Source organism: Metschnikowia bicuspidata (assembly GCF_001664035.1).
Source record: "Metschnikowia bicuspidata var. bicuspidata NRRL YB-4993 chromosome Unknown METBIscaffold_2, whole genome shotgun sequence".
NCBI classification, from domain to species: domain Eukaryota; kingdom Fungi; phylum Ascomycota; class Pichiomycetes; order Serinales; family Metschnikowiaceae; genus Metschnikowia; species Metschnikowia bicuspidata.
The window spans coordinates 1481733-1503471 of NW_017387732.1; the positions used below are offsets into that span (position 1 = coordinate 1481733).

A 21739-nucleotide genomic window follows, 5' to 3' on the forward strand; every position below is an offset into this window, starting at 1 on the left:
TGCTCCTAACCCGGCGCCCGCCCTGGGTGCCGCTGGCAGTGCCCCAAACTGGCCCCACCAAAAGCAGGCGCGGCCCCAATCCCAGGGCGCGGCCTTTTTTCTCTGCGGCAGTTTTTCTCAGACGTGGACATCTTCTCTCGCAAAGGTGAACTTCTCTCGAGACACATTCCCATTAACCACGGAACCCTGTGCCTCGACGGACTGTCCAATTGGCTCCCACAGACTCACCGGCTCGCTCGCCTGCTGCCAGAAGGCCCGCCGTTTTCTGCCCTCGCTCTTTGCACGTTGCTCCGGCTGCGCCGCTTCCGTCCCTGCCACTACCATCTGTCCACATAAGCGGACACGAAATCACGCCGGCCTCACCCTTTCCAGGCCGTCCACCGAACCCCGGCCCCGGCTGTCGAGACCCCGCTCTCCGCCACCGCTTTTGTCTTCCTGCTGGCGGCTTGTTCCGGCCCTGTCTCTGCCGTCCGGACCCAGGCGCACCACCAGCCTTTAGCACCCCAGCCGTGTCTTCCAGCACCGGCGTCCCAAGACCCCTTTGCCCAAAATACATCCCGCCATGGACTTGCGCAACTTGTCGTCGACGCCCTCCCACCTAGACGCGATGATCCAGCGCAGACCGTCGCTCTCGTCGTTGTCGTCGGCCTCCGGGTACGAATCGTCCTCGTACAACCCCTCTTCTGCCCCCGGGCCTGCCGCCGCCGCCGCGCTGCAGATGCCGCTCGGACGTGCGGCGGCCGGGCTGGCCCGCATGTACCCCGGCTTGCTGGAACCCGGGGCCATGTTGGGCGAAAACGCCCACGTGCTTGCAACCGACGTGGGCCCCTGGGTCGAGCAGCAAAAGCAGCAGCAGCTGTTGAACGTGGGCTCCTTGGACGCGGGCAAGAAAGACGCGCTGCCCAAGCGGGGCGACAAGATGCCCGGCGCCCGCGGGCTTGCCGCCAATGCCGCGGGCTCGCCGGCCAACGAGTCCACGCTTGCCATGGACAATGAAAACGACAACGACCACGACGACAACGACGGGGCCGACCGCGGCGACGACTTGATCCCCACCGCCATCGTGATCAAGAACATCCCTTTCGCCATCAAGAAAGAGCAGTTGTTGGACGTCATGACCAAACTCAGCTTGCCGTTGCCCTATGCCTTCAACTACCACTTCGACAACGGCGTGTTTCGCGGCTTGGCGTTCGCCAACTTCGCGTCCACGGACGAGACTTCGCTGGTGGTCTCCCAGCTCAACGGGCGCGAGATCGGCGGCCGCAAGTTGCGCGTCGAGTACAAGAAGATGTTGCCCTTGCAGGAACGAGAGAGAATCGAGAGGGAAAAGCGCGAGAAGCGTGGCCAGTTGGAGGAGCAGCACCGGTCAGGCTCGAACGCGTCTTTGGTGCTGCTCGCCTCTGTCGCCTCCACCACGGCTGCCACGAAGAATTTGAGTGTCAACGGCCAGGCCTATCTGTCCCAGACAGAACGGTTCTTTGCCCAGTACCCGTCGGCCAGCAACGGCCTTCCGGCCCCGCCCGCCGAGTTGGACTTCGCGGACCCCGCGATCCTCGAACTATACTCGCAGTTGCTCACGTACCGCGACGACACATCGAAACTCATTTTCGAGATGGCCTACCCTTCCACCTTGAATATGGGCCAACGCAAAGCCCTATCCTTGTTGTGCTCGTTCTTGAACTTGTTGGAGCTCTTCGACAATGGCTTCATCATCATCCGAAGAAAGCCGGGCCAGCAGAGTATCCAGCAACGCCAACAACAACTTGCCACCTACAACACCCACCTTCAACCTCAGCAGCCCTCGGGGGCTTCCACCGCCGCCCCACCACAGACTGTCCCTGCGCCATTGTCGTCCTCCATGCAGAGTCTAGGAGTACAGGGCCAAGGCTCCATCAACGGGCTCTCTCTGCATTCTTCATCCATGATGAATTTGAGCCAGATGCCCGGACTCCTCTACACAAACAACTTGGTGGGCACCAGTATCAACCTGCCAGAGTTGTTGAGATCGCATTCGCAATCTGCCTTGCCTTTGGCCAGGTCCAGACAGCAAGCCTCGACACCGGTGCTGAGTCAGCACCCACAAAACCAGGGCCAGAACCTGTTTTCGCAGTACCAGCATGCTGGCTTGCAGCCGCAAAAAAGCTCCTCGCAAAATAAGTACCTGAACTATGGTGCATTTGGAGCGACCTCAGCGGCTCCTTCCTCGCAAAAGCAGGGTCATTTGGGTACGCCCACGTCGTCCAGTGCTGCCGCATTGCTAAGAACATCAAACAACCGCTCATTTGTGGACGTCAGATCGACTCCTCCCATGGGACAATCATTCCAGGGTAGCTCCGCCGCAGGCTCGCCAACTCCCCTGCATCACACTGGCCTCTACCAGCAGTCTGGCACTTATTTTATGGGAGGCCAAAATGCGCACTTGAGCCAGCCCAGTACTCCACACCAGGCCGCTGACTTGTCTAACAGATTTGCTCCTTTTGGGCAGCATGCCCATCTTTCTGCTAGCATCCAGTCTTTGCAAGGCAATACACCCACGACTGAAGAGTTCCCAATGAACGATTCTATGAACTCTAAATTCAACAACTTGAACTTGAACAGCGGGTACGATCAGCAAAAAGGCAATGGCATTTGGGGCCCCAGAAAGTGAGTGAAGCAGCAAAACAAAAAGAGAGAAACAGTCGTCGTGAGACGACTGCTTATGAAGTTACGATTCTGAGTGTTGAGGATGAGGAGAGATTTAATGATCAATTTACGAGACGGAAAGAAGAAAAAGAACCATGAAGTGGACAATCGAGTACAAATCGAAGTATGTAGATTTATAAATTAATGATGAATTTTGAACAAGGCGAGCTGCGAAATCATAGCACTGGATTTTGCTTCCGACTTAAGTGTTGTTCTGAGGCTCCCCGTTTAAAAATGTCTACAAAGCAGCTTGATTGTTTATCACGATCACAAGTTGCGAAAAGTGTTCATGTAAATAGATCACTAGGCGGGGTGCTGAAGCTATGCGACACTGAAAGTCTGGTTATTGCTTCTTTAGTCTTTTATAGCTTTTAAAAGGCAATTTCTTTGTGACTACCCAAGGCCTTGAACACTCTCTAGAACACCATTTGAACACTAGTCAAATTTTTTGAAGAAGATGTAATGTTTTGCACCTAAAAACATTTAAAATAAGCGATTTAATCGAGTAGGCAGAAGGCAGCGAACACCCTCTCGAATCGTTCCATCCTTCCCCACATTTACAGTCTCGTTCAACACACTAGACATTCCATTTTGACAAGATCCGAAGGAAACAAACAAACTTACGACATATATTATATCTGAGCGTGCGTATCGGCTCAAGATCAACAAGATTATCTGCGACGTCCAACACTTGACTTGCAAGTCATGGTGCATATCTAATAAATACAAGCAAGGCCCATTGCGGGTTGAAAGGGATTTTTTTGCACGACTTCCGTTCTTAGAAACCTCACGTGACAAGATCTCCTAAAATGCTTATATATATAATGGCTCGTCAAAGCCCATCTTGTCACACCCTTTTCTTTTTTGGCCTTGCCCCGCTGGTATGATGGCCCGGGCCAAAAACTGGGGCGAGACTGGGCGAGCGCGTGGCATGCCAAAGACCCGCGATTCTTCACGTGACTGGCAAGCTTCTTTCGGCTCCAAAAAAAGAGAAAAAAAAACGGGAAAATGGACCTAACTAACCCCGAACAACGGACAGCTTTTCTGCCCCCATCACTGAACTAGACATAGAATCACCCTGCAGCACGCCTCTTCAATTCTGAATTTCGCCGCACAGCATTTCCAGTATTCCTTACGGCCATCAGCTTGTGAAAATATTCCGATTTGGTCGTCCCATCGCACGTCCACACACAAACGCCTTCTTATCTCTGAATAAGAAAGGAGATATTGAAGCACGCCGCCGGTTTCTGTCCTAAGCTCGTTTCAGGTCATATTAGAACGAACTTCCGAGCTCGACTTTCCATTCTGTTCACGGCAATCTCCCTTTTTTTGTTGAACGCTTGGAGTTAGAAACCCAGTAAAACGCAGTCAGCAGCTCGATCAGCCCCTTTTACAAAGCGTGACTTGAAGACGCACTTCACACATATCTTGAACACCAACACTTCTATAGAATGGGTCAAATTCTTTCGCAGCCCGAGACGGAAAAACACTCAGAAGTCGATTCCGACAAATACTTGGCGTACGGCTTGTCATGTATGCAAGGGTGGAGAATCAACATGGAGGATGCCCATGCCACAATCTTAAACTTACACAAAGACAACGAGAACGAAGAGCACGTTGCTTTTTTCGGTGTCTACGACGGCCACGGAGGCGAGAAATCCGCCATCTTCACCGGGTTGCGCTTGCACGACTTAATCCGTGCCACCGACGCCTTCAAAAAGAAGGACTACCCCAACGCCTTGAGAGACGGCTTTTTGCTGTGTGACCAAGCGATCCTACAGGACGTTGAGACCCGCAACGACGACAGCGGATGTGCGGCCACGTCCGCCATTATCACCCCGAGCCAAATTATATGCGGCAATGCCGGAGACTCGCGTACTGTGATGTCCGTCAACGGTTTTGCCAAGGCGTTGTCATATGACCACAAGCCATTTAACGAGGGCGAGAAAGCCAGAATCACCGCTGGTGGCGGATATGTGGACGCCGGCAGAGTGAACGGCAACTTGGCATTGTCTAGAGGCATTGGTGATTTCATGTTCAAGAAAAACACCGAGTTGCCGGCCGAGGAACAGATCGTCACATGCTATCCGGATGTGATCTCGCACGACATCGACTTTGAGAAAGACGAGTTTGTCATTTTGGCATGTGACGGCATCTGGGACTGTTTGTCTTCCCAGAGCTGTGTAGAATGTGTCAGAAGAGGTATCTACGAGAGAAAGCCCTTCGCGCAGATCTGTGAGGAGATTATGGAGTTGTGCTGCGCACCAACATCCGACGGATCTGGAATCGGTTGCGATAACATGTCCATTCTCATCGTGGCCTTGTTAGACCACGAGAACAACGAAACCCTTGACCAATGGTACGACAAGATCATTGAGAAGGTCGACTTGCACACGGAGCAGATGGAGGCCATAAGGGGTAAGGAAGACGACGTCAACGCTTACCTCGAAGTGGAGTATGGTCCCATTTCTCCCGTCTACAACGACTTGTACAGGGACATCTTCGGCGAGTACTACACCATCGGACAACAGGGAAATGGAGGTGAACACGCGAAGAGTGGCGGTGGGTATTCGATGTTCGGAAACATGGGGTCGCGTAATGGACCCAGTAACGAAGAAGACACCGACGAGGATTTGACCACGCGCGGGAAGAGCAGTGAGGAAAACGAGCTCGACACCGGTGCCATCTCCTTGCAAAAGTTATTGTCCAGCAACATGATCACCAACGAAAATGGCGTTATCTACTTAGACACCTCGTCTGCTCAGTCCTTGTTGGCTTCATTTGGGATGGGCGCCAGCGGCCTGGAGGAAGGTGACGAGCAGGATAGAGAGAGCGACGACTCCGTGCATCAAAAACATATCGAGGAGGTCGACGAGGAAGATGACTCTGAGGCTGCGTCATAATCTGTATGAGAACGTGTATCACTCTACTGGCAGCGCATATTGTATTTTTAATGATGATAATGTATGATATAATTCCACACTCAAAGTACTTGTAAGCCCGCTCGCAAGTAGGATTGAACTGTACCGCTACTGTTAAGGCTTCCCGAGCCCTGTCTCCAGACGCACTTTTTCTGTTGGTGATGTGCTTTATCTGCAGGCGTACAATGACGCGTAAGCGGACTTCGAAAATGACCAGCATATCTCTCTACAAAACACTCTGTCGATCGCTGATTTCACCGAACGGCGCTTAAGAAGCCAGTCTCAAACTCGAAGTCCTGCTTTTCCGCGCGCCCTGTTTCTGTGCTTCTACCGGAAAAGGGAAATATCACCGTTGAAAGGCCGTTGCATCACTGCATAAAGACACGGCTTCAACAAGCGATCCACCAGCCAGAATAGCCACGACAGGGTGGACGTATTTTGGATATTCAGGTCCAAAGCCTGGTGCGGGTTTGAGTAGTCACTCCTTCACGATATCAGATTATACGAGATCCTTTCTGCTGCAAAATGGAGCGAATTCTCGAGAACATCAAGATCACGAACAACAAGATCTACGAGAACATGCCCGAGGGCAGGCTTCGACAAAACCGTGAAGGTGAGCCAAGAAAAGGCACCAGATGTTCTCCACTGCATATGGTCATACTGAACGGTAGTTCAAAGCCCACTGGTATTTCCACTGCCGCCGATAGTCCAGTGGCTCCCCAAGTTCAACAGATATTGGACGCTAGTCCAACTCCGCGCCCGCTGGCTGTGCCAGTAGCATCTCCTTCAGTAGCCCCGCTAATAGCACCGGTGCCCAAAAAGAAAAAAGGCCGGCCCAGGTTGTTTCTGGCACAAGTCGTGGATCGTGCAGAAGACTCCTTTGTCGTGTTCATCAAGTTCAACGTGCGGAACAAATTGGCAAGACGTTATTTCGGGCTCTCGACCCCGTCAGCGCCGCCGGCCCCACCAGATAGCTTGACCAGACTACGGCCCCCTCTGGTGCGAAGCAGGGTGCAAAACTTTGCAGAGGATGTAGATGAGAGCAGGGCTACCCGAAAGCGTGTGTCCAGACTTCGCCAGTGCCACACACGGGATTCTGCCATCAACAAGATCACATTGAAACCGGAATCGCGGCTTGCTAGCAAGGCCGAGGCACGGAAACGATACAAGACCATGCTTGCAAACAGCAGGCTCCGAGAGGCTGCTGCCGAGAGGCTACTGGAGAGCCTCGAAAAGGATCTCCCGTACCACGGAGTGCTTCCATTTCCAGACTGTATCATAAACCACACCGACCCTACTGCTTCTGACCGTGAGAAGTTCGTTGAGTTCGCGGACCAAGCGTCTCGAATGCATGAAGACTTGCAGACTAGGATGCTAGCAGGACCTGCGCTTGAGGATTCACCTTCTGCCACGCCCATGCCTCAAGGAGCGTCTTATTACTATCTGCGAAGCCAAATTGAGAAGCTTCAGTTCCGAGACTTTCTAATAGACACGTGGTACTCGTCCCCCTACCCCGAGGAGTACGCCAGAAACAAAGTCTTGTACATCTGCGAGTTCTGCTTGAAGTACATGAACTCGGCGCAGTCTTATTTCAGACACCATCTGAAGAGTTGTAACTCTTTCAAGAACCACCCGCCTGGGGTTGAAATCTACCGGGACTCTGAAGCCAGAATCTCGTTCTGGGAGGTTGATGGGCGCAAAAACATTGAGTATTGCCAGAGCTTGTGTTTGTTGGCGAAACTCTTTTTGAATTCAAAGACCTTGTACTACGACGTGGAGCCATTTGTGTTTTACATCTTGACCGAAATTGACGAGCAGGACTCGTCCACATACCACTTTGTTGGTTATTTCTCCAAAGAAAAACTCAACAACTCTGACTACAATGTCTCATGCATCTTGACATTGCCGATATACCAGCGCAAGGGGTATGGGAGCTTGATGATTGACTTCAGCTATTTGCTTTCCAGGAGAGAGTTCAAGTATGGGACACCCGAGAAGCCTTTGAGTGACTTGGGGCTAGTCAGTTATAGAAACTACTGGAAAGTTGCAGTTGCCAGCACTTTGAAGCGCATTCACGACCAGTTCTTATGCGAAGGCTCCAGGAAGGCTTTGTTGACCCTCGACAACATCGCGCAACTCACTGGAATGAAACCGTCCGATGTTGTATTTGCCCTCGAGCTGCTTGAAGCACTCGTTGTCAATAAAGACACGGGCAAATACGCAATCTTGATAAACCTAGAGATGCTCGATATCGTGATCAATAAGTGGGAGCTGCGGAACTACGTGAAACTAGACCCCGATCTCTTGCTATGGAAGCCGTTGATATATGGACCTTCGGGTGGCATCAATTCCGCGCCACCCTTGTCACTTATACCGCAAGCCGGATCTGAAGTGCCAGTGGTCAGTAACAGTATCTCAATGATCACGGAATTCTTAAAAGATGACATTGGCAACCCCTACACCTTTGAAGAGGAAGCATACAAATCCATTAAAACTGCTCTAGATACGAAGACACCATATGCAGGGTGTCATTTTGAGCCGAATGACTTCAATGTTTGCCATCCTGATTTCGAAATCCCAACGGAAAAGAAACAACTGAACGCTTATAACGAAATCAAAGTAGCAGACCCCGATGACGAGGATGAAGTCGATCTCGAGGACGATATCGATGTGGACAATGAGCTCTTGGACTCGGGCTATGAAGAATACCTCGATGCTGAAAGTGACGATGGAACTGTAGATCAGAAGATCAGTAGCATGGTACAAGCAGATGGAATTGTATCGGAGGAAGAAGATGAAGTGGACTTTTATGACGGTGAGAGTGACCAGGAGAGGGTCGAAGACGACGAGGAGCCGGAAGTAGCAGAGGATGAGATGGACGAAGAGAATTCCGACGGGGAAGAATCTGATGATGACGAGAGTGTGAAGGAAGCCATTGTCCAGAGGGAACGATATTCACCAAGACACATCCTGCCAAGAGAAACAAGGTCTCGAAGGAGGGAAGAAGTGCCACCCCCGGAAAAGAACACCAGGAGAACAAGACGCGGGGGCTTCTAGCCCAATTGTATTATATCACATTTTGAATAGTCTACAGGAGTTTGTATAAATAGTATCCACGAAGTCCCTGACGTCGCTTTCGTCCTCCAAGCCGTGAAGCTTCGCCATGATCTCCGCAACTTGGCCAACAAAGACAGGCTCGTTTCTGGACTTGATCAAAGGATAGGCAAACTCTCCGATGACGAGCGATGTGGCTTCGGGCGAGTTCTCGAGCTTTAATTGCGCTTGCGCCTTGTGCTTCTCGAAGTTCTCCTTCTTAATGCTGGGGAAGGGTAAGAACGCGTCCAACTTTATCGCGTTCTGCAGCGCCTGCTTTTTGGTGGGCCTGTCGGGGCTCTGCGGCCGGGCCGCGGCCTCGGCGGAAGTAGCAACTGGCGGGTAGTACAAGTTGGGGTACGGTGTGAGCAAAGGGTGGCCCGCGTGGCTCTTCCTGATTTCGCACCACGGAGCATCCGTCTCGATCATGAGCTTGTCGGCCGGAATGAGTTTGGCCACGTCGATGTTGTCCTGCGTCTTGAGGGAACAGCCGTTGACGCCCACAGAGAAGCCAAGAGCAAGGATCTGGTCGAGCTCGGCCGCGGAGCCGGTGAACGAATGCACCACGCCGTTCCCCACGGCTATGGAGCCGTCCTCTATGAACGGGCGGACGATGGCAACAAAATCGTCACACGCGGCCCGCATGTGGAGGAACAAGGGCAAATGCAAGTGCTTGAGGGACGCGTACACCTCGAGCTGCCTGGTGAACATCTCGGTTTGCTGGGCCTTGCTAGAGTAATGCAAGCGGTCGTAGTCGAGCCCAATCTCACCAAACGCCTTGACCAAGCCGCGCAGGTGGCCGTCCAGTGCAATGTCCCGAAGCTCCCGCAACTTTTCGCTGGCGTTCGGCAAGGGCAGCTCGTTGTGCGTGCCGCCATAGAACTCCTGTGCCACGGTGCATGGGTGCACACCCACGGTGGACGCCAAATCGGGGGCATGCGAGGCCGCAAGCTGCAAATGGGCACGGCTCTCCTCGATGGACGAGGCCGTGATGAGCATGCGGTCCACGTTGAAGAGCCTGGCGCGGGCAATCACCTGCTCGACGTCGGGGGCATGTTTGGCCGAGGCCGAGCCGTTGTACCGGCCCTGGAACATGCTGTCGGAAAAGTTGACGCCAATGTCGAAGTAGCGGGGTTTCCAGGACGACATTGTGCGGCGGAGCATGCGGTCTTTGGAGGCGTACGAGAGGGGGCAGGGGCGGCAGGGTGGGGTTCAGTGGGGTTTAGGAAGCGAAGCGTGCTTTTTTCCAGATCCGCCAGGGCCTTGGCCGAGCGCACTGCGCGGGCCCCAGGGCCAGCCTGGCCACGAAGTAGGAGGGAGCGAGAGAGAGGAAAGAGGGAATGAAAGAGGAAAGAGAGAATTAAAGAGGGAAGAGATGGTTAAAGAGGAAAGAGAGAATTAAAGAGGGAAGAGAGAATTAAAAAGGAAAGAGATGGTTAAAGAGGAAAGAGGGAATGAAAGAGGAAAGAGAGAATTAAAGAGGGAAGAGATGGTTAAAGAGGAAAGAGAGAATTAAAGAGGGAAGAGAGAATTAAAAAGGAAAGAGATCATTAAAGAGGAACCAGAGAATTAAAGAGTAAAGAAAGGATAAAAAAAAGTGGAATAAGCAAAAAGACTCCGCAAGCCTTTCTTGCCTCCAATGCTCCTGCTACATTTCTTGTCGATAGAAATTACATGGACAAATCTCGTGAACGCATCTCTAGTGTGATGTTTCAGTGATAAAATAACCAGGCGAACAAACAAAAGATGGAATTAAAAAAGGAAGCCAGAGCTCATACATGGAAAAGACCAACGACCCGCTGCTATGTCAGATCGGCCCAAGTGGAACTACAAGACTGGCCCAAGTGGAATGACTGGCCCAAGTGGAATTGCAAAGACTGGCCCCATGCGAAGAGGCCTGCGCGGCTTGCGGGTAGAAAAGCCACCGTGAGCCATACAACCCAATTCATACACATATAATAATCATAGATGTAACTAAAACAGGGCAAAGACACATACGACATCCTAGAAAGCCTGACATTCGCGTCAAATATAGGAAAGAAAATGAAGCGAGCATTTTATCATCCCTACAAATATCCTACCGTCAAGGGACATTCTGCTTGCGCGGTGCTATATTTCTCATATATTAAAATAGACACGCCTCCCTCACAATAATGTTGAACCCTAGGTACCGGTTATAAATTCAAACTCCGGGCTTGTGTATCTAACAAGTACATAGACAGTCGAAAACACGCACATGCGTATATATGTATACAAGAATGTAATAACTCATGAACTCTGACTATCATAAGCATTCCCCAGAAATTGCACCTCGAGAACTGTACGTTCCCTCCATACCTGGCAGTACTCGCACGCCCCATGTTCCGCGACTCCATACATGTTTGGCCCTACAAGAGAGCATCCTCCACCCACCCAAAAACACCCCTCCTCCCACCCAACATAAACTCCCATGGCTGATTTGGACGCCCTTTTCCAGACACAAGAAAGCGAGGTGGCACGTGACCGCGAGATTGCCCGCGTGCTCCGGTGCCCGGCCAAGGACCACTTCGCCATATTGCAAATCAACCCGCTAACGGAGCACGCCTCGTTGGCCGCAACGCTCCGCAAAACCTACCGCAAGAAGTCGTTGCAGATCCACCCCGACAAGACGAAAAACAGCGATGCTCCGCGCGCTTTCGACCTCCTAAAAAAGGCCAACTCGGTGCTTTCGGCAGAGCCCCCGAGCACCTCCAGCGGAGCCAACGGGGACCACGAAGACCAGCACTCACTACTGGAGGAAAACGCTCGATACGCCCAAAAAGAGTATCTTATACTGATTTACAAGCAGGTTGCCGACGGGCTCGGCGCCTTCCATGTAGACGACTTCCACCACGCAACCAACCGCGCCATCCGGGACAAAGTTCTGCTTGTGTTGGAGCAACACGAAAAGGACCGGGCCGTCGAGACAGGGTACAAGCAGCGGCAGGAAATCAAAAAACAGACGGAGTTCCAGACTGCTGCAAAGGAGCGGGAACTCAAAAAGTCCTGGGAGACCCGCTGGGAACAAGACAGAGACACGCGCGTCAAGCTGTGGAGAACCTTCTCTACAAAGGTGGAAAAGCCAAAGAAAAAGAAGAAGCTTCTAGCGTAGGCACACACCCCCCAGAACAAGACTCAGCCTTGTACCGGGTATATCTAATCGTTCTTGAATGTATTCATTTTTATGTCAAGTGAGTCGATGTGCAAATACTTAGAGTATCATCCACTGGCCAGTCATTCAGTCATACTATGCAGCGGCTCGCTTATTTGGATTCAGCAGCCAATTTTTCAGCCTTGGCGACAGCATCCTCGATACCACCCACCATGTAGAAAGCGTTCTCTGGCAAGTGGTCGTACTTGCCGTCCAACACCTCCTTGAAAGATCTGACAGTGTCTTCCAATCTCACCAATCTACCCTCAATACCAGTGAAAACCTCGGCGACAGCGAAAGGTTGAGACAAGAACTTTTGGATCTTTCTGGCTCTCTCGACGGTCAACTTGTCGGTCTCAGACAACTCATCCATACCCAAAATGGCAATGATGTCCTGCAAGGACTTGTAGGCTTGTAAGGTTTGTTGGACGTTGGTGGCAACGTCGTAGTGCTCTTGGCCGACAACAGTGGCGTCCAACAATCTGGAGTTGGAGTCCAATGGGTCGACGGCTGGGTAGATACCCAACTCAGAGATACCTCTGGACAACACAGTGGTGGCGTCCAAGTGAGCGAAGGTGGTGGCTGGGGCAGGGTCAGTCAAGTCATCGGCTGGGACGTAGACGGCTTGGACAGAGGTGACGGAACCCTTCTTGGTGGTGGTAATTCTCTCTTGCAAAGCACCCATATCGGTGGCCAAGGTTGGTTGGTAACCGACAGCGGATGGAATACGACCCAACAAAGCAGACACTTCAGAACCAGCTTGAGTGAATCTGAAAATGTTGTCGACGAACAACAAGACATCTTGACCCTCCTCGTCTCTGAAGTACTCGGCGATGGTCAAACCAGTCAAAGCAACTCTGGCTCTGGCTCCTGGGGGCTCGTTCATTTGACCGAAGACCAAGGCGACCTTGGAGTCACCCTCGAAGTTGATGACACCGGTCTCTTGCATCTCACGGTACAAATCGTTACCCTCTCTGGTTCTCTCACCGACACCGGTGAAGACGGAGAAACCACCGTGGGCCTTGGCGATGTTGTTAATCAACTCTTGGATGAAAACGGTCTTACCGACACCGGCACCACCGAACAAACCAATCTTACCACCTCTGGCGTAAGGGGCCAACAAGTCGACGACCTTGATACCAGTCTCCAAGACCTCGGCGGAGGTGGATTGCTGAACAAACGAAGGTGGGTCAGTGTGGATGGGGTTTCTCTTCTTGGTGTTGATAGGACCTCTCTCGTCGATTGGCTCACCAACAACATTGATGATACGGCCCAAGGTCTCACGGCCAACTGGCACGGAGATAGGAGCGCCGGTGTCGTGGACAGCGGCACCTCTGACCAAACCCTCGGTACCATCCATAGCAATGGTTCTGACGGTGTTCTCACCCAAGTGCTGGGCGACTTCCAAAACCAAGGACTGCTGGCCGTTCTTCAAGGTCAAGGCGTTGAAAATGGCTGGCAAGTTACCCTCCTCGAATTGGACATCGACGACGGCACCAATGACGGCTCTGTGAATGTTAGTATTTCGTTGCGGCTTGGGTCACGTGCGGGCCCGGGTGCTCCATGGCCATCTACGGGATATCCATTGGTGGTGGTTTGGAGTGATTGCCACGAATTGTGCGGGCAGCCAGGTTCGATTTGGTCATGGCCGGAACACAGCGGAAACAGAAGGCCACAATGGCACGAGCAAACACAAGACCAGTGGACACAAGACCAGTGGATACAAGACCAGTGAAAACAAGGCCAGTGGAAAAAAAGGCCAGTGGAAAAAAAAGGCCATGGCGGGAACGACCACAGCACCCCAATGAAAACAACACCGAAAGCCAATTGGACCGGCAAGCCCGCCGGAAACGCAATTCCGATCCCCGGGGCGTCCGCAGGGAATTCAGAAAACGCCCGGCCGTCCAGATCGGCCCGCGTGAAAATCCGTTTGTAGTACATACCTAACCTTACCGTTGGCGGCAGCAGCGGTGGCCAAGCTTCTGTTGAACAAAACATTGCGCTTGGCAGCGGTGAAGGCACCGCGGGAGGCAGTGTTAAACAATCTTGGAAGAACCATCGTTTGTTTGATGATGTTTCACTGTTGAGCTATAAGAAAAAAAGGTGCGAGGGCCCGCAGCGAGAATTATATGGTTTTCGCTGGTGGGCTCGTCCGCGAGGCACCATGCCGGTCGGCGGAAGTGCCAGGCCGCCAGTTGACCAATGAACACGCTAGTTGGCATTTCCGGCGCGAACGCGGATTTTATTGGGCGAGCGCGGGTTACCCGCCCCACCACCGTGGGTGCTTCCAGTGCTGCTCGGTTCCGCGGGGCGCACTGCATCCAGGCACCAGCTAATAGACACCGGGGTGCCGAGGCCCTGTTATACGGACGTGGCCCACGCCTGGGATCGGGCTGGGGTTTTGCGGGACTTGATGTTGGGATAGAGGCAGGGACCGGAAGCAGGGCGTGGGCCGTGTCCCGCCCTGAGGTCACGTGCCCGCCAGGTATTCCATGTGTCTCTATTGGCCGGTGCTAATATTGGGGCCTTATTGCTGGGGCCTGCTCCGGGCCCGTGCGCGCGAAAGTGCTTAATCAGATCCGGGGCTGGGGCCGGGCTGATCGGGCAATGATCTGGGTGCCATTGATGGCGAGCGGTCCAACGTGACTCTCGGGACATGACACGAGTCATAGTCCATGCTTTTTATGTTTTTATGTTTTGTTTTGTAATGTGCTCTCAGACGAATGTGCGTGTATTTTCAGAGAGTCTTTTGGACTGTCTTGAGAAATAGTGGGGGCTGATTGTTTGAGGGCTTTTGTAAAGGCCATTTCCTGTGTTGTTGTCTGTGTTGTTGCCTGAGTTATTGCTCGTGTTATTTTTTGAGTAATTGCTTGTGTTATTTCCTGAGTATTTCCTGAGTTATTGCCTGTGTTTGTTCATGAGTAATTGCTTGTGTTATTTCCTGAGTATTTCCTGAGTTATTGCCTGTGTTTGTTCATGAGTAATTGCTTGTGTTACTTCCTGAGTATTTCCTGAGTTATTTCTTGAGTCAATTCCTGAGTTATTTCTTGAGTCAATTCCTGAGTTATTCCTGAGTATTTCCTGAGTAATTGCTTGTGTACTTCCTGAGTTATTCCTGAGTATTTCCTGAGTTATTTCTTGAGTCAATTCCTGAGTTATTTCTTGAGTCAATTCCTGAGTTATTCCTGAGTATTTCCTGAGTAATTGCTTGTGTACTTCCTGAGTTATTCCTGAGTATTTCCTGAGTAATTGCTTGTGTTACTTCCTGAGTATTTCCTGAGTTATTCCCCAAGTTATTGCCTGTGTTTGTTCAATTGCTTTGGTGGATCTCTTAATTAATGAGACACCGAATGAGACACCGTAATCGTATCTAATTTAGATTATGAGCTCTTGCATCCATGCATGGCTGGTCGAGTTCAAACAAAATCATCGCCACTCTTTTGTCAGATAATTGTCGATTATCCACGTCTGGACGGCCCTGAGTGTTTTCAAATTCTATTGAATAGCGCAAAAAGTGTTTGCGGTCTTCACTAATAAGTCTCCATCGTATTGTATCAGTCTTAAATTCTTGATAAGGTAATCTTTGGTGTGATCTTTTGTCTCACCAGTTGGTTTCAATTGATTTGTTATCGTATTGCTTTCATCTTGTTCTCGAATAGCCTTCATTTTGCTCTCATCTGGCCCTCGTCTTGTTTCAATTCAGTCCTCGTCTTGGTCTTGTTCTCGTCTTGTTCCCATCATCTCATTTTGTTGTCTCCCCATCTCGCTCCCATCTTCTCAAAACGGTAGCTGCCCAGGCATACATGTTATCTACTGGTATTTCTGCCAAATACTGAATTTTTCCTTCTTGAAACCCAGGCTTTCTCTTTCAAAATATCCAAACTCGGCCTCGTGTGAAAACCAAGTTTGCCTGTGGAGCAAGCATACCAATCTGATCTGACAAGTCAGGAATTCATCGTCAAACCCCTCGCCATATCAACAAATGACATTTTGTCTGCCATTTTTCGCAAAATCCGCCCGTCAATAGAGACCACAAATAGTTCATGTCTTTGATAGACAAATCTTATGTGTATCGCTTAATCTCCTCGTATGACTGTTGTTCCCATTCTTTTTGTTACATACTCATTCCATATTTCGCAGCCAAACCGCGCGCCTTGATATGAACTACTCGTTTGCGTTACACTCTCAGTTCATGTCTCTTATTTATGGAAACAGAGGTATAACCCAGCGGTTCTACGCAGAACTCTTTTTGAAATTGCCTTAGTGGTCTTGACAGGGGTATTATTGTATTAATCGTGCAGCATTCGGGTACATGCTTATCGCTCGAGCAATGTAAAGTATCGATCTTTCGCTTCCTCCAACACCGATTGCATATCCTCAAAGCCTTTCTTTAGCAGTATTTGGGATCCTTTTGGCACTTTCTCCCCATGCGTGCCGCACATTTTCGCAGTGCATTCCAAACATAGCTTGACATGGTCGAGCTGGTTGAGCAGATGGAGAAGGGAGCTGTACTGTACCTTTTTCATTTGACTCATCTTGCCCAACTTGCCCCGCTCTGGTTCCGTCGATACTTGCTGTGGGACAAATTTCTTGGCCTCCAGCCTTCTCAATTGCCTTCTCTTTGCGCCACTTGACTCGGGATCTTTTAAGTCCTCCTCCTCTTTCATCTTTCTCTTTGCTTGTCTGATAAGCTCCTCGAATTGGTCACTTGAGGTTGGTATCTCATCTTCCTCGCTATCTTGCAAGTCTTGCAAGGCCTCAGCGGACTGGGACAGAGCAATCTCTTCTGCACTCCCACGTGGTAATGAGGTACTACCTTCTGTCAAGCAAGGTGATGGATCAGGAGTCAAAAGTTTGTTGACGGCCAAAACCCTTGATTCTTTCTTCTGTCTGCCTTGGTACCACTTTCCGAAACGATGATTCCTGTTATTGATGTCGCAATATTGATACGAAATTGAGACTCTGCAGATATCACATAGGTTGTCGTCCTCTTCACTGGCCCGGGATATCATTTCGTGTTTGGGGCTTTTCGGAGTCAATATCGAGGTATGCGCAGAACCATTAGTGGTGTTCTCTTTCTTTGACGATAAAAGAACTGCTTTCAACTTATCACTTTCCAAGTCTCTGACTAAACTCATTTGTCGGTGTACGTAATTCTCAAAATCCCGGATGCACTTGCCAACTATCTCTGTTCTATTATTCCAAGACCCCAGCCTGTCACCGGAAAAGCTTTTAAGTATGTTCTCCAATAATTTATAGTGGTCGAAAACATTCTCTTTCTTGATCAACTTATAGTCTTGTATAGACCGATCACCGAAATCAAGCCACGAGTCCATCGTAAAGTTCACAGCTTCATTGAAATTGAAACCACTGTTGAAGCCAGCATGGTAAACCCGCGGAAACGTAATGACAAACTCGTTCGGATTCTGGTCCGCATAGACACAGGGAATTCCAATCAGAGCAAGCTTTGAGGGCGAAATGAGTGTCACCAATTGATGAAGCAAATCAGGTTGTCTTTGGAACAAGTCCGGCGCCAAGGACCTCAAGTATTTCTCGAATTGGTCCGCATAAGCACTAGGAATACCGTACCATTTCTTGGTGCTTCCAAAGTGGCAGTAATTGGCCGAAAGCGTATAGTGGTCTTCCACATGCCAGCAGAATGTGGATAAAAGAGAACCAACGTAGATCCATGGCACAGTCATGCCCGATATTTCTGTTTCTATGTGATTAAGAAGGGAGCCTCTAGCGAATGGCAATTGAGTTAGGTTCCATGGATGTTTCGCGTATACTTCATGAAGGGCTTTGAACGTTGGGTCCACGGGCTGGCCATTTTGGTAGATATGAGCCGGATTAGCATACTCTGATGTAGGAAATCCCGTTATCTCTCCCATTTTCAGGTTATGAATGTCAGCTCCGTACTTGACTTTAATCAGAGAGTTTTCTTCCTCCACTAGATTCCAGAATATCTTTTCGAGCTCATCTAAAGTTAAGCGTTGGCCTGGTATTCCAAAATCGGCAGAGAATTTTTGTTCAAATTCGAGGCATTGATGGTAGAATTGCTGGAGAGTATACTTGACTTCCCGGTTTTCTTCAAATCCATATTCGCCTGTTCCGATCAAACATTTGTCACAGTACCAGGATCCTTTGGGCACTTCCTCGAGTGGAGGCAGGAGACATCGCATATGAAACTGGTCATCGCAGTTGTCACACAACAAAGTTGTTGTTGGCGAGTGGTTCTTTTTGCAGATAACGCAGCTCTCGGAGTCACCTGGATTTCCCACAGGAAAGTCGAAATGGTTGCCATTGGAAGAGAGATATTTCGCATATGGGAGGATTTTCCTGCGGTACTCTTTTAGCAAAATATCGCTATGAGAGGGAATTTGAAATAATATGTTGATTTTGGCCAATTCTTCGGGAGGGATGTCGCCAGTAGCCACAGCCTCGGGCGACGTTTTACTCACAGCAAGATACAAGTCGTAGCAATGGATGTTTTTTGATCTTGACACAAGCCACTCGTTTACAGGCGCCTTGTTGGACATTTTGAAGAATCTGTTCAAATTGTCAACAAAAAACTTTCTGCTCCTGGATGTTATTCCCAAGTCACTAAGCTTCTGAATTCTCGTGTGGAATGTGAACGAAGGAGACAACGAGAACGGCGGTTTCCAAGGTGCAGGTGGCACGATTTTCACCAAGCCATGTTTCCTTCCAAGGTCTTTTACCTCGGGGCTTGACATGTACATAATCGGGTCATCGAACTCGTGATGAGACGGGTATAATGTGGGGCACTCCCGAAGAAGCGACTTATCGAACGGCATAGTGGGCGGCTAAATGGTGGATTTCAACAGATATTTTGCTTCCGATGAGTTTATTAAGAAGTCTTATTGATATATCTGGAGAAAAATGAGAATCTTTGGTAAGTTTGCGTGTGGCCGGAAAGAATTAGCCCAAGTCTTGAGTCCGAGTGTCAGGCGTAGTTTTGAGCCTTGCAAATTCTGGTCGAATTTGGGAGACTCTGCAAAAGAACGAGCAAAACCGGCCTCCTTCTTTCGATTGATATAGTATGCACTCACGGTAGTAGTAGGAATATACAGCTGAGATCCAGGTGTGATTACACGATTCGGTGGGCGGAAAGTGATTTTCTGTAAGCTACTTTACGGTTGGTACATGCATGTAATTCCGATGGGAATTAAAAGGATTGCGCGGTGGCGGGCCGCAGACAGGTATGAACAATGACGAAATACGCCAAGAACAAGAAGATTCCAACGCCCCGCCAGGCAGCCTTGGCTCTTGGGGGCGAGAGTTGGGTGTTGCCAGATGAATTTGTTTTGTTTTTTGTATTTATTCAGAAGCCTACACCAAGAGAGGGGACCTTTGAAATTATTAGGCTTGTGCGCATGTCGCTAGCGGGGCAGAGCGAAGCGGGGCCAGTCGGGCAACATCAGGTGACTAGGTAGTGCGAGCAAACGGCTGATGTGCAAGTTGCACGACCGATGTTTCACATTATTGGCAGCGTCTTTTTGAATTGCAGGAAAGCCGGGCCAGCCGGTCCGGGCCTTGCATTTGAACTGGTTGTCATAGAGCTGGCTTTTAGTGTGTGTGAATTTTGCAACGCAGAGCTCGATTTTGCCGGAAGCCAATTTGGAGGGACCGGCGTCCAGTCATCGTTTTTTCTCGTCACCGCGGTGCGACAGTCCTGAGGGTTTGGAAGCGTGCCATACAGTGGCCGTATGAATATTACATGGAGTAAAGAACGATTGGAAACACCACCACGGGTTGAATAGGGACCGAGAGGCAGAAAAAGGAAGGCAGCAAAGCCAAAACGCCCGATCCAAACATACAAAAACAAACAAAACACAAAACAGAACAAGACAAAAAACAAAACAGAACAAGACAAAAAACAAAACAGAACAAGACAAAAAACAAAACAGAACAAGACAAAAAACAAAACAGAACAAGACTAAAAACAAAACAAAAAACAAAACAAAAAACAAAACAAAACAACAAACAAAACAACAAACAAAGCGAAAAACACAGCGAAAAACACAGCGAATAACAAGGCGGAAACGAAAGACAGCGCAGTCAAATGTAGACTCTGCGGTGGCCCCGCGACTGCCCCAGCCGGAAGGAGCAGGCGACACGGCCGCCTGCACAGACGACTCGCCCGTGTCCGCCGATAGCACAGATGGTCAATGTCAGACCCTCAACACCCCACTCTTCCTCGCCACAAAACCCTTTCTTCCCGTCCGCGATGGCTCTTTCCGACGGCTTCACTTTGGTGGTCATGGGTGCCGGCGTCATGGGCACCACCTTCACCTCTGCCATCCTCAACTCGAACGTCAGCCCCTACCCTGGCAAGATCCATCTTTGCTTGAAAAGCGACGGCAACAGCAAGGCGTTGAAAGAGGCGTACCCGCAGGACTTTGTGGAGGTGCACAGCGACACGGCCGCAAAGAACAGGGCCGTGGCCTCGGCCGACGTGGTGATTTTGGGATGCAAGCCTTTCCACTACAAGGCAGTGTACCAGGAGATCAGGGGCTCGTTGGGCCATGCGACGTTGTTGATTTCGCTTTTGGCCGGGGTCACGATCGAGCAGTTGAGAGTCTTCACGCCCAACGTGGCGCGTGTCATGACCAACACGCCTGCGCGCTACGGCTGCGGCATGGCCACCGTGGCGTTTGCCGAGTCTGCCTCGGAGGACCAGAGGGCCCTTGTGTTGGGCCTCGCCGGCACGCTCGGCACGGCCATGGAGATCCCGGAAAAAAACATGGACGCGGCCACCGCGCTCGTGGGCTCGGGGCCGGCGTTCTGCCTCCTCATGATGGAGGCCTTGTACGACGGCGGCGTGCGCATGGGGCTCCAGCACGAGGTGGCCCGCACGGCTGCTGCCAAGGTCATGGAGGGCACGGCCAAGATGGTGTTGGAGACGGGCGAGCACCCCGCGGTCTTGAAGAGCAAGGTGTGCACGCCGGGCGGCACCACCATCGGCGGGTTGTTGAAGATGGAGGACGCTGGCGTGCGGGGGGCCATTTCCCGCGCCGTGGAGGAGGCTGCGGAGATCTCGGCGTCGTTTGCGAAGTAGGGGCGGCCGCTGTGCCGGTGCTGCCGGTGCCCGGCGGTGCTCTGGGTGCTGTGTATGAATTTTGTGTATAGGTGATGTATTGGTTCTCTGCGGCTGTGTTCTTTCTGGGCTGCGAAATGATTCTGTATCGACCCTGTGCCGGTGCTCTGTGGGTCTGTTGATTCTGGATATGTATTCCGTATGTTTAGTTTGTATGTCTACTCCGTATGTTCATTCCATATGTGTATTCCATATGTGTATTCTATATGTGTATTCCATATGTGTATTCCATATGTGTATTCCATATGTGTATTCTATATGTGTATTCCATATGTGTATTCTATATGTTTATTCCATATGTGTATTCTATATGTGTATTCTATATGTGTATTCTATATGTGTATTCTATATGTTTATTCCATATGTGTATTCCATATGTGTATTCTATATGTGTATTCCAAATGTGTATTCCATCTGTCTGTTATGTCTATTCCATATGTCTATTCCATATGTCAATTATGTCTATTCCATATGTCTAGTATGTCTATTCCATATGTCTATTCCATATGTCTAGTATGTCTATTCCATATGTCTATTCCATATGTCAATTATGTCTATTCCATATGTCTAGTATGTCTATTCCATATGTCTATTCCATATGTCTATTCCATATGTCTAGTATGTCTATTCCATATGTCTATTCCATATATCATCACAGATATCCATTCCATTAACGCAGTCCATATATGCAGTCCACATATATATCCCAAATATGTATTTTATATATATATTCAAACTATTCCATATATCCAATCC

At 50.2% G+C, this 21739-nt stretch overlaps 8 protein-coding genes across 8 annotated transcripts; 5 read left to right on the forward strand and 3 right to left on the reverse strand.

The window, feature by feature from the left end:
- The first annotated feature begins 168 nt into the window (after window positions 1-168).
- PIN4 (Pin4p) lies at window positions 169-2849 on the forward strand. Its single transcript, XM_018855810.1, has one exon. The coding sequence runs from the start codon at window positions 563-565 to the stop codon at window positions 2645-2647; it is 2085 nt and encodes a 694-aa protein (XP_018712787.1). The 5' UTR covers window positions 169-562; the 3' UTR covers window positions 2648-2849.
- A 1284-nt stretch (window positions 2850-4133) lies between these two features.
- Window positions 4134-5585, forward strand: PTC2 (type 2C protein phosphatase; the record flags this gene model as incomplete). The annotated part of the gene is made up of 1 exon (XM_018853922.1): window positions 4134-5585. One exon carries the CDS (start codon window positions 4134-4136, stop codon window positions 5583-5585), a length of 1452 nt encoding a protein of 483 aa, XP_018712788.1.
- Window positions 5586-5846: 261 nt separating this feature from the next.
- Window positions 5847-8835, forward strand: SAS3 (Sas3p). The gene has a single exon (XM_018855811.1). The coding sequence runs from the start codon at window positions 6183-6185 to the stop codon at window positions 8658-8660; it is 2478 nt and encodes an 825-aa protein (XP_018712789.1). The 5' UTR covers window positions 5847-6182; the 3' UTR covers window positions 8661-8835.
- Window positions 8676-9845, reverse strand: METBIDRAFT_39018 (3'-5'-exodeoxyribonuclease; the record flags this gene model as incomplete). The annotated part of the gene is made up of 1 exon (XM_018857080.1): window positions 8676-9845. One exon carries the CDS (start codon window positions 9843-9845, stop codon window positions 8676-8678), a length of 1170 nt encoding a protein of 389 aa, XP_018712790.1.
- A 1300-nt stretch (window positions 9846-11145) lies between these two features.
- METBIDRAFT_11151 (uncharacterized protein) lies at window positions 11146-11826 on the forward strand (the record flags this gene model as incomplete). Its single annotated transcript, XM_018853923.1, has 1 exon — window positions 11146-11826. One exon carries the CDS (start codon window positions 11146-11148, stop codon window positions 11824-11826), a length of 681 nt encoding a protein of 226 aa, XP_018712791.1.
- Window positions 11827-11977: 151 nt separating this feature from the next.
- ATP2 (F1F0 ATP synthase subunit beta) lies at window positions 11978-13924 on the reverse strand (the record flags this gene model as incomplete). Its single annotated transcript, XM_018857049.1, has 2 exons — window positions 11978-13373; window positions 13809-13924. 2 exons carry the CDS (start codon window positions 13922-13924, stop codon window positions 11978-11980), a joined length of 1512 nt encoding a protein of 503 aa, XP_018712792.1.
- A 2257-nt stretch (window positions 13925-16181) lies between these two features.
- On the reverse strand, window positions 16182-18680 carry METBIDRAFT_38904 (histone demethylase; the record flags this gene model as incomplete). The annotated part of the gene is made up of 1 exon (XM_018857067.1): window positions 16182-18680. One exon carries the CDS (start codon window positions 18678-18680, stop codon window positions 16182-16184), a length of 2499 nt encoding a protein of 832 aa, XP_018712793.1.
- Window positions 18681-19839: 1159 nt separating this feature from the next.
- Window positions 19840-21095, forward strand: PRO3 (pyrroline-5-carboxylate reductase). Its single transcript, XM_018855812.1, has one exon. It carries the CDS (start codon window positions 20114-20116, stop codon window positions 20942-20944), a length of 831 nt encoding a protein of 276 aa, XP_018712794.1. The 5' UTR covers window positions 19840-20113; the 3' UTR covers window positions 20945-21095.
- The last annotated feature ends 644 nt before the right edge of the window (window positions 21096-21739 follow it).

Bases quoted from the DNA above. Each gene is read 5' to 3' on its own strand.
- PIN4 (XM_018855810.1), top strand. From the start codon at position 563: ATGGACTTGCGCAACTTGTCGTCGACGCCCTCCCACCTAGACGCGATG.
- SAS3 (XM_018855811.1), top strand. From the start codon at position 6,183: ATGCCCGAGGGCAGGCTTCGACAAAACCGTGAAGGTGAGCCAAGAAAA.
- PRO3 (XM_018855812.1), top strand. From the start codon at position 20,114: ATGGCTCTTTCCGACGGCTTCACTTTGGTGGTCATGGGTGCCGGCGTC.